The sequence below is a fragment of the Camponotus vicinus genome, unplaced genomic scaffold (assembly GCF_025532165.1).
Source record: "Camponotus vicinus isolate PSW18456_S1 unplaced genomic scaffold, iyCamVici1.0 SCAF_6, whole genome shotgun sequence".
Taxonomy (NCBI): Eukaryota; Metazoa; Arthropoda; class Insecta; order Hymenoptera; family Formicidae; genus Camponotus; species Camponotus vicinus.
Window position 1 is genome coordinate 8,976,154 of NW_028141978.1, and position 11,732 is coordinate 8,987,885.

Consider the following 11,732-nt stretch of genomic DNA (forward strand, 5'->3'; position numbering starts at 1 on the left):
ATATTCAATAAGCTTTTCCGAAAGAACTATATAGTTCTTTTTCTAAGTCAAAAATTTTCTACGATACAGGGTGCTTCTTAATAAATGCGAAACATTTTAGGAGATGATTCTTTGTCGAAAATTAAGGGGGGTTTTTCATATAAGCATATACTCCTACATCCCTCCCTGTGGAGTTACACGCCTCCAAAAATTATTATAGGTTTTTACTTTTTAGGTTTTTAGGTTTTTATTAATTTTAGGTTTTTATTAATTTTGGTTTTGTTCCAATTTTTCCAACATTTACTCTAATTTTTAACTTCGAAACCTATGCTATTTAGCATTATGCTGTGCACGATAACCTATTTTATTTTTTTTCTTGAAAACTACTGATTTTATGCAAAAAATAAAAGAAATAAAAAAGTTTCTAAATAAATCAAACTTTTTAATGCATATTTTTAGATGATCATATTCCAGCCCATTAAAAAGTCCTGATAAAAAATTGAATAGGGGTTGCTAGTTTCATCCCCTTATAACAATACGGGAGGCTGAAAGAAATATTAATAAATAACCTTTTTACTAGTAAAAAATATCCACCTAATTTCATTTCTTTAATTTGTTCCAAATTTTAGAAAAAAATAAAAACCTAATTTTTACCCCCATTCTTGGAGGAGTGTAATTCCACAGGGAGGGATGTAGGAGTATATGTTTATATGAAAAACCCCCCTTAGTTTTCGACAAAGAATCATCTCCTAAAATTGTTCACACTTATTAAGAAACACCCTGTATATGGACCATTTCATCTCTCTCTCAATTAATTTTAAATAAATTTTGTATTTAAGCGGAAGCTTAGTTCAACCTTAATTTCCGAGAACGAGACGAGTATATATGAAATACGCTTGATTTTTCCTTGCAGGAGTCGATACGATCTCGCGTGGCGATGGACTTTACTGGTAGTGTGGGCAGGATAGTTGAGGATCCCAAGGAAGCAAAGGACATAGCTGAGAACGAGGGCATGATTTGGCGACGGAGATGGCGACCATTCTCGCGTACACCACCAGGTTGCGCTATGATGAGGCTGCATGGTCTCGACGGTGGCATACATGTTCTTCAGCCTTGGTTCCACGGCGGTCTCAAGAGGGATGTCGCGGCGGCTATTATAAGGGATCACGGTAGCGTCGACGGGTAAGTTTTAATTGATTTTTGCTAGAAAAAATATTAACTAAATGGTCAAAGTGAGTGAAAAGTTTTTACATTTATCTTTACTTTATTCTTGAAGAATTTTATTTAATCGTTTAAGGTATATTTAATGTAGAAAATTTAAATAAATTTTTTTTACATTTACTTGTTGAAGAATTAATTTGTATTACGTATCAAAATTTAGAAAAATGAGCAAAATATGAAAAGAAGATGATGTTTTTTATCAACTTTCGTATAAGAGCGATTCTATTTTAAATTTCTAAAAATAACGGCGAATCTCTATAGTGAAACATTAAACTTGTCTTATTTTAATTTACGTCAGACTATAAATTTTTCAAGCACAATTATGTCAGAGCTGTTTTTTCGGAGTCAGATCGTTTCTTCTCGACAAGTTGTTCGATCACGCCTGCGAGATGATTGATAGAGTATCATCGCGGGTTACAACTGCGGTATCGTAAAGATGCCCCTTTTCCTCTCCCCAAAATCCCGATCTCATCGATGCTAGCGATGATAACCGTCATCATCCGGAGAGAGGGTCCGCTTCGAACCGGTTGAGAGTTATGACCTCGAAGATGCCGGCGCGAACGACACGCCTGACCGGCGCTTACGTAACTCTCATCGTGATTATTACGAGCGATCGTAAATCACGATGAATTCCTATCGAGCATCTTGTTTCTTTCGCCCACCTTTACTTCTCGTCTTTCTCTTTCTTTTGTTAATATCTTATGATTTGCTAATCTGCTTGTGGTCGCTCACGCATTGAATTTCAATGGCAACGCTTGAGGTTGCCCAACTAATTTTATGTTTGCATAAGCGTGACGTTTCGCATTTAACAATAATAATAATATATGCGTATTTTTTTCATCGTCGAGAAAATAAATGATAGACAAGATTCGATTCATGTATAAAAATGTGGGACAAACAAAGACAAACAAAAAATGAAACTCATCATCGTGTAAACGCACACAAACCGCTATTTATAATGTTGTCTCTTTTATTATACATATATATAAATAATTATAGAATCATATTTCATTCTTTAAATAGATTTATTCGAGCATAATTTTTTTCTTCCTTTCGCCTCCTCTCATTTCCTCCCTTTTTTTTGCCTCCCGTTGCCTTTAACTATACCGCCTTGTCCGAATCCGTCACCGCGACCACATTGACCTTCGCATTTAACCCGTATTGACCCGGTATTCCCATCAAGCCTTACACGTGTTGACACGCCTTTGAAACGTTAGAAATTATTAATATCCTAAATTAGATTTCATTATTATATTCGCATAGTCACTCTTGAGATGGTACATTGCTCTCCAGGGTGCGTTACATATATTAGCGGAGCAAAATTGCACAGCGTAATTAAATGCTAAGATTAATTCTAGAGAGACTTAGTGTTTAAATAAAATAAAAAATACGGTTAATAAAATATATGAAAAATATTTGTGGACGAAAATTGTGAAAAAAAGAAATTCTGAAAATTGTACAATTTAAGTAAATAACTTGTATCAACGCGTCTCAACGATTTCATCTAATGAGTCTTGCATTCCGTGTAGCAATCGAGTTGACGTTGATCATCATCTATCGATGACCTTCTCTACCGACCCGAATAATCAGCGGCATTTTGCTGATATTACGGTTTTTCGCTTGTCCCATCCGCTTATCTCTTCCTCTATGTGTGTGTACGGATATGTGTGTATTCCTCGATCTCATCTTTTATTCGCCGTACCAGCGTCGGCAATCGCGGATAAATGGTTAATTAACGACTCTCTCCATCTATCTCGTCGCGCTTAGCTCCGGGTAATTGAGTGCTCGGAGATCACGTAGTTGTCTCCGGGTTTTACGTTCGTTCAGGGGCCCTTGCATAAATTTGCATAATCTCGATCGTACCCTCCTCGCCGCCTTCTCGTCGTATTCTCTTCCTCGTTCTTTCTCTCTTTCTCCCGACAATGTGAAGATAAAGGTGAAAAGAAGAGAAGAAAAGGGAAGAAATGGAGAAAGAAAGAAGGAGAGAGAAAGAGGGAGGAAGAGAGTCCCGTCCCGTACCTTCTTTTATCTGGCATTTGCGAGTTTTTCTCGTGTCGTGCTCATAAACATCGTTGTCGTTAGATGTGAAAAACATTCTAATCGATTCCACTCCAAACATTGTTTACTAATAGCCTTTTGTCCCTCTATTGCCAGATAGTTCGAATAGTTCGAGAGATAGAGGAGACCATCCATATCCTACCGATGGACGAGCTCCTTTGTATCGTACGGAACCGTAACATCGTTATCCTAACTCGGGATAGTCCTTGGACATTACCGTTCCGTACCTGAAATTACCGTCGTGTCGGTGTGTTATCTGCTTGCTTGGCGGACGCAGAATATTCACTCGCATGAATATTCTATTGGGCGAGCATCATGGTTGATGGAAGGCGATGCCGGACATTAGTAAACATTACCGCCGCTGTATATGAATAATAAAGGCGAGATAATTAAAAACTAGGTTACGCGGCATAGATAAGAAAGCTTCAAGCGTATTTTCGATTTCCTGTGATAAAAGGTTACGAGTTTTCAAGATATTATGGATCAATCATGAAAATAAAAATCTTTTTTCTCGATTTACAAAATGGCGAATCGCTTCATGCATAGCGATGAATTTTTTTACGAACACAGTTACAAGTGTTCTACAATATATCTCATTGATTGTAATACCATCTATTTATCTTAATTGAAAGGGAGCAATGAATGTTTGATAAAATTTTATCGAAAGGGTGCTATTCTTGGCGATGGCAGCGAGATTTCTCAGCGTAAAAGTAGAAGGGAAAGAAGAAGGAAACGGCTTCCTCTACTCGCCAGAGTTTTACGATCGCGTGGCCACGTTGCGAGCGTTTTACGATGCGACTCTCTCCTTCTCTCTTTCTCGCTGCAGCACCCAACCTGCTTCGTGACCGACCGGTCGGTCCTGTCTTCGTCGTTACATCCCCTGACCTCCATCCCTTCCCTCCCCTTCGTCCTCTCGTCTCTGCTGTTTCTTTTTAACCGTTTCGCTCGTCCCGCTGCCTTTTACGACTATACTAATTTATACCGCGATATACCCTGGACAAGCCGTTTGTGTATGTCCTTCCTGATATCAAACATCTAACACCCGGTGCAGGCCTGCATGTTACAAAAACCAGCGTATCTCTCCTGCATCTCCCAACTAGGCCTGTATTCGAATGTCTTTGGTTTCAGCAGTTTTTAACCCTTTCTCTTACGGCTTCTGTATATATACGTAGTACTCAAATTTCTTAAAGATTGCCATTGAATATTATTGTGCACGATAGTATGTTTGATAATGCATTCTTCATGAATAAATGTCTTATACTATGTCGTATAATAATATCAATCATTTATTTCGATTGCTATTCAAATTGTTATCACGATGTGGGAGATAAGTTTGATGTGAAATAAATCGAATCGAATTAATTAATTTGATAGAATCTACATTAATATTCGCCATGAATTCTCAAAACATTATGTTTTACATTGTGTTTGCAGTGTGTTTCTGGTCAGGGAGAGCAAGAGCAATCCGGGAGCCTTCGTTCTGACCTACAAGTACAACGACAAGGTCTTTCACGCGCAAATTCAGCCCGTAAGTATCTGCGCCTAATCGATAATTAACGACGAGAATTGATCTTTTTGTAGTCCAAAATTTCGCGGTGATTAAATGCAGAAAAGTTTTTTCGATCTTTAAAGTCGAAGCTGCTGCAATTATATCATGTGCAAATTAATTGCAAAAATTAAAAAAATTCACCTGATTTTTTTGCTATGCAGATTAACTTTCTTGAATAAATCCATATTAAACTGTATTTATTAAACTATATCCTATTTTTATATCCTACTTTCAATATCATCGGTGTTATTTAATGCGATAAATAGTATTTTATAATAGTTTGATATAGTTTTTCATCTCTAGCTTTCTAATCTTGTTACAAATTATTATTCGAAATATGCTTTTTAAAGATAATCCTGTGATATTTTTTAAACATTTCAACGTTGTTAAAGTCTTCACGTTGATCAAATTTTCTCTTTCAGATTTTTGACGAACGTCGCAACTGTTGGTTATATACTCTCGACAAGGGGGCGACCAAGTTCTATGACTTGCTACAGCTGGTCGAGTTTTATCAACTGAACGCGGGCTCGCTACCTACTCGATTGACCCACTATGTGCAGAATGGGGTGAAACCGCCGCTGCACAAGCCGGAGGACGGCGGTGCCTCGCCATCGCCGCCTGAGGGCAGCAGCCAGCGAGTCAACAGCACCGACAAGGTCGCCGAGCCGTGCAGCAAACCGAGCAGCATTTGAGTATAGGACAGCCAGCGACCCGTCAGTGTTGTTGACGGCGATCGTCTGTCGACCGTTTGCGTCACCACCAGTGGACCCCTTGTTCCCGTCACCGACAACATCGTGATGGTGCATCGTAACAGCAGTAACAACAACAACAAGCACCTGGGGAACGATAACAATGGTAATGGTGACGACAATGGAAATCGCGGCGATGTCCACTCGACACGGTCGGGTTGCTGGAGTCTATGTCTATGCAGTTACAACAAATGGGATTTATAGCGCGATCGGTAGCAGGGCGATATTCGAGCACGCTTGAAAAAGAAGAAGGTTGTCTTATCGCGAAGACGGAATGAGAGAAGAAAAAGAGGAAAGAAGGGGGAGATTGTGCGGCTTGAGAATCATCCTCGGATCGCGATTTGTTTTAATAAGCAAGCAACGCAGCGTGTGTGCGACGTCACTGGGTCGGCTGACCCGTGTAACAAGAATGACCAATTTTTGACGGCGAAATAATAATAAAGAAGATATGATCGCCGTGAGAAAAAACACAGGATCGCTGTGGTACAAGAAGTTTTATTTTTATTTTTATTTTTCACGTTCATTTTGTTGTTCTGCTCACGCGGATAATGTCCAGAGTAGCGCGGCGCTGATATCCGCCGACAGCGATCCTCACACGGAAACGAAAACCTCTTTGATGGTTTTAATCGTACATTACTATGTTAGTCGTCGTGTAATAAAGGATCCATCTTGTCGTCTAGACTTTCCCAAAGACTCAACTACTTTCATTTCTCTTTCATTTTCAGCGATAAATGTGTCTAGACGATCAAAGAAGCATATATTTGTTTTTCTCATTTTTATTCTTTTTTTTCTTTTCATTTTCTACATGTCCACGTTTGCACAAACATGGCGCGCATGACTAGATTACTAATCGTGCGCGAAGATATCGTCATTCGCAAAGTTATTCCGTAAGAAGAAGAGAAAAACGCGATTGTTCACGCGTATGTATGCATAATGATGCATCATGTGCATCATTTGGATGCGAGAGAAAGAAAGTGGATAGATAAGCTGTCGCGAATTACGATATAGTTATATCGTAATGAGAATTAGCAATATATAAGAGGAATATAAAGTTTGATCTTTCCACGTATGCATGTCATGAGCGCGCGTGTATGTATGTATGTACGTGTGTGTGTGTGTATGCGTGCGTGCATGCGAGAGAGAGAAAGATGCGACTGAAGTTACATGTGATTTTCTCCTCTTCTATTCTTTTTTTTCGTTTTTTTTTATACGCATTGTGCGTATCGACCGTCTCTTTTGTTTATTCATTTCCCCAAAGAGAATGCGCGACAAAGTCAACCGCGACTGTCTACCACACGACTTTGTCGCCTGACGACGACGACGACGACGACGATGACGACGACGACGACGACAAAAGAGAAGACTCAACCAAAATAAGGGAGAGGAGAGAGGTATGAAGCGTCCGCGTATTCCGTTCATTAGCTGTAAGGCTCTGTCAGACAAGATTGTTTGGAAACAATAGTGTTGAGATTCATGGTTATTCCCGAATCCAAGGTGTTCAAAATTAAACGAGACAAGAAGAAAGACATATGTTTTTTCGTAGAGGTGTCTTGTGTCTTGTTTGCAAAATTTTTCTTACAATTCGCGAAAAACCAAAACGCGACGCGAATTCTCCCTGCAATATAAAGTAGGAGAGAAGTAGCACATATAACATTAATGAATCTAAGAAGTATAATACGATTAGTATAAGGATCCTCAATGTTGAGGGCCGAGGAACACGCTCGCGGATTCTTGTGGTACTGTGACGCGCACCAGAAGATATGGAAGCGTGTTCCTTGGCAGATATATGATCTCATATTTTACAGATGTTTCAGTTGCGTGAGGCATTTGTTGGTTAATACGAATTCGGAGAGGTTCAATTAATTATTATAAAACTGTGCTAAGAATGCGTAACATTTTGAAATAAGAGAACGAAAGAGAATGAGTGAGATAGAGTGAAAAAAAACACGATATGTGTGTGTATGAGGAGGAGAATGAGAAAGAAGTTGTGAAGATGAGATTGGTCACGCGATAAAACACAAGAGAGAGGTATATTTAAATACAAAAAAATACATACATAATATGTATATGCATGTTCTAAATTATGCAGTTTAATTTTGTATTCGGGATATATATTACCTATCGATCGCGGAAAAAAAATCGATGGTGTGAAGTTCGTGTAGCGTCACCGGATGCGAACGTTGTCGTGCATTCTAGAGATTTATAATACAAAAGTTTTTAACATAATGTTTTTCAAATAATAATTATGTGAAAGTCTTATAAGATATAAAAGCGAATCGATAGAAACTGTGGAGTGTGCAGGGTATGGACGCGATAGACATTATTTACGCAATGTATTACAATTCGTCGAAAGAACAGTACCAAGCCCTTGCCCCTTATATTCGTATCTACTTTTTAATAATATATTTTTTCATCGATTCTATATTTATTTAATGTCGAATGTAGCGCCTATACGCGTCATCTCTTGAAGTGGTACTTTTTGAGTAAATCGAAGAAGTGCAGATCTTATACAGATATGTAACACAGAACAATTGACACACATTCATACACACACACACACACACACATTAAAAATATTGACATAAATTGCATTAAATTTTAGAATAGTAGCGCTTTATAGAACTAAATATTAGGATAACCAATTCTTCGTGAATGGGTATGAAAAAAAACAATCTTCTGTAGAACGGTGGTCTGCAAACCGGTGTTCATCCCCGACCCGTTCGCGTGAAGTCCACCATCCCTCTCGAAATTCAAGTTAAAGTCGAATTAACGAAATTACCTCTTGGAATACGCTTATCGCGCGAAAAGAAATTGTCCTTTCGGCCTTTCGTGTAAATATGTCTATTTAGGCCAAAATCCCATGTTTCCCTATCCCGATCATCCCGTCTACCCGTGGACCGTCGACAATTTGAAAATCAACTTTGATAGCGGTTAATCAATCTTGATTCTTCAAGTCGACACCGCGCGGAAACTTCCCTCTCTTTCTCCTTAAAATACGAGAACCGAACGGAAAACGAGACAAATGCCGAGTTTCTCGTGACCACCAGCGTAAAAGAAGCTATAAATATTATTATGATGATTAATTCATAATTAACTATATAAATTATAATAAAATATATTTTGTATTAATGTAGTCACGAATACGGCAAACGCAGTGGTCTGTGAAGACTGAACCTAAATAAGAGAACGCAAATTAGTTCTGTGCGAATTTCATCGACGTCTGTTAAGAACAATAAACTGATCAGGTAACGGAACGTTTACTATTGTGTTTTTATTTCTATCCCCGGACAGTATATTTTGTTTCATTTACATTACATTTTATTTTCGTAATACATTATATTTTAATAATTTATTTCATTATTAAATGTTATTGGCGGGTATTATTCGTAAGTTAATAATTTATTTTATCCGTCTATTCCCTCGAGAGATTATTTTGCCTTTCTTCTTTGTGAAAGCTATGGCCACAACTTGAAGTACGTTGTCACAAGGAACTAAACTCGTCCACACTCGTGCTTGCGTATGCGATCGAATTACCCGCAGACGTTGATGAAACTCACATTATATCACTCTGACAAGCGAATATTCCGATGCAGAGTTCGATCCTGTGTTGGCTCAAACTCAATCAATCGCACGAGTTCGATTGTATACATCAAAGCAGTACACAGATTAAATTTTAGATCGCTGACCGAGCGAAATAAAGATCTGAACGAACATATATTTAATGGAAACCTAAAGTCGAGAAAGGAAAAAAACTGTAAACGTACAAGTTCCGGCCAGGCTTTTTGCTGTTGCACTCTCGTGCAATTTACAACATGCAAAGGCAGCTTAATCGTAGAACATACATGTGTAATACGATAATTATGTATATCACCGTCGGATTACTTATCTGTCGACAGTGTATTTCGATGGGAGAAAAAGCGAGAGATGTGTGTGAATGGATTTTACTTTTTTTGAGCTCACTCGATATTATTATATTTATTATTTAATTTACAGTAGATTCAAAAGACACAATTTTTTAGACACATATATTTCTTTATTATAAAGCAAGTCTCAAGATTACTCGATAAAATTTTAAATGCAACGAATTCAAGTTCTTGATGTTGTAAATTTGCTGTCGATATTTCTAAGTTAAAATGTTGTGTTGCAAATAATTTTAAATAAGAAACCTTTCACGAATTCTTATTTAATTTCGTGAACAAAAGTGGGTACCCGGGTATAGAAAGTAAAAACTACTCACTAGTCCATATTGACGACACACTAGTAGAATCGTCTCGTGATGAGAAAATAATACGAAATAATAGGAATCTAACGCGAAGATTTTTCGCAATCACGTCCAAAATATATATAATGAAACTACTATCATACGCTCTTCGTTCGCTGATCACAAATAACAATCGTAATAATAATAATAATAATAATAATAATCAATCGCGATCTTGCGTTCGCCCGATTCACGACGGACGTGCACCGCAAACGAATGCGCGTAGAGTGAAAGAGAGTGTACATATAAAATGATTGCTATAGTTGTGTGAAAAATTCGCGAAAATATCCTTACTACACCCTTGTAAGGGATGATTCAAATATAGTCACTTGTGACGAGTCGTCGGGTATGATAAATTGAATATGATATGTAGTTATCTATCATCGCTAGCATTTTTATTTTTAATTTTTAGATATTCTAATTAAATATTCGTTTTAAAGAATAATTGGATACTAAAAAATAATATGTAACAATTACATAGATATTTAAAGAACAAAAGTAAAAATTTATTTAGATATTACGTGCAAAATCTACAATTTATTATTTTACTAACTTGTTTCGCTCTATCTAATTCATTTTATCCAACGACTCGTGCTGAGATAATCAAAGGGACTGATGTTCCGACAATGGACAATCGCCGGGGCATTCTCAATGGTTGCAGGAACCATAGACAGGTATGACAACCTGAGGTACCTGTGGTCAGCGAGTGATGTGTTCACGGACTGGAAATAGGCCAGCTATAATGTTGTATATTTCCACGGGAACGTTTCAGCCGAGAAAAATTCACTCGAGATGGAGGCAGATCGAACAAAAAGAAGTGTGTCATTGCGTGTGCATGATTGTGTGCGTAAATATGGCGCGCCGGATGCGCCCGATGCAGTTTATCAAGTTTAACAAATAGAATGTGTATCAATCGATATTAACGGACGCACATTAAAATATCTATATGTTTCGACCACACTTTGAAACAGTACGAAGAAGGAAAAAAGAAATCCGCGTTGTGTTCTCAGTTACAAACATGAGAAAGACAAGAGCGAAAACAGCAGAGAATACTTTATACAGGGTGTTCACGACAATTATTTGTTAGAGAAGCCACGAACGATCAAAAACAACAAACGCACAAATTACCGGACCTAGCTCAAATTATCGTAGAGGTGTTCATCTTTGTCAGAGAAACGGGACCGGACACGATTAGAGATTTTTCAAAGAAAGAATCCGCTCGCGAGGATGGCGGAGAAGTAGCAAGTCGTTTCCGTTCATTACGAGTCATCACCGTCCTCATTCTCTTCCCCCCTCGATCATTCATCGATTCTCTGAATCCCCGTCGTCCGTATCGCGAATATACGTCCCTGGTTGAAAAAGATTTTTGGAAGTGCTCTTGGTACCCATGGTCTTACCGAGATTTTCTGACCATTCGGTTACGTTCGCACGCCATGGTTTTAATAGTGATATATACAAATGATTGGGAGGGCTAAAACGCGCTGGGTATATCTTCAATGATTATAGGGACCAACACATTAGTGCGATGAAATCGGCGGGTACCTATGGTCAGTGAGTAATATACTCAACCAGGGGTGTCGTGTGAGGTTTTAGAATCTTTTTTTTTACAATTAGAATTTTTTAAATAGCTCTCACTCACGCATATCTCGTGCAACGCGAATACCGAAACTCTAACGAAGAAGAGTCGAAGACGATCGAAGCGAAGCCGCGAGGTTTCTCGCCTTTCTAGTTGTCGAAACGCGCTATCGTTTCGAGAACGATTCGCCACGACTCGCAATATCCGTTCCGTATATAAGCAGAAGCGACAGCACCAAATAGTTCGACATATCGACCTCCCGCCCGACAAATCGTCCCTCCTACGCAATCAACCTTCTTATGCGCAATAATAACTCGTTTCCTCCGAAACAACAATATT

At 38.3% G+C, this 11,732-nt stretch overlaps 1 protein-coding gene across 10 annotated transcripts in view; it reads left to right on the top strand.

The window, feature by feature from the left end:
* Window positions 1-8,810, top strand: part of LOC145973252 (growth factor receptor-bound protein 14) — a 241,651-nt gene extending 232,841 nt beyond the window's left edge. For all 10 annotated transcript variants that reach the window (XM_083102500.1, XM_083102502.1, XM_083102501.1 and 7 more), the window contains 3 exons: window positions 893-1,161; window positions 4,693-4,786; window positions 5,230-8,810. In XM_083102500.1, coding sequence (XP_082958626.1) covers window positions 893-1,161; window positions 4,693-4,786; window positions 5,230-5,499 — 633 coding nt within the window. In that variant the 3' untranslated portion in view covers window positions 5,500-8,810. The remainder of the gene's footprint in view (window positions 1-892; window positions 1,162-4,692; window positions 4,787-5,229) is intronic.
* The last annotated feature ends 2,922 nt before the right edge of the window (window positions 8,811-11,732 follow it).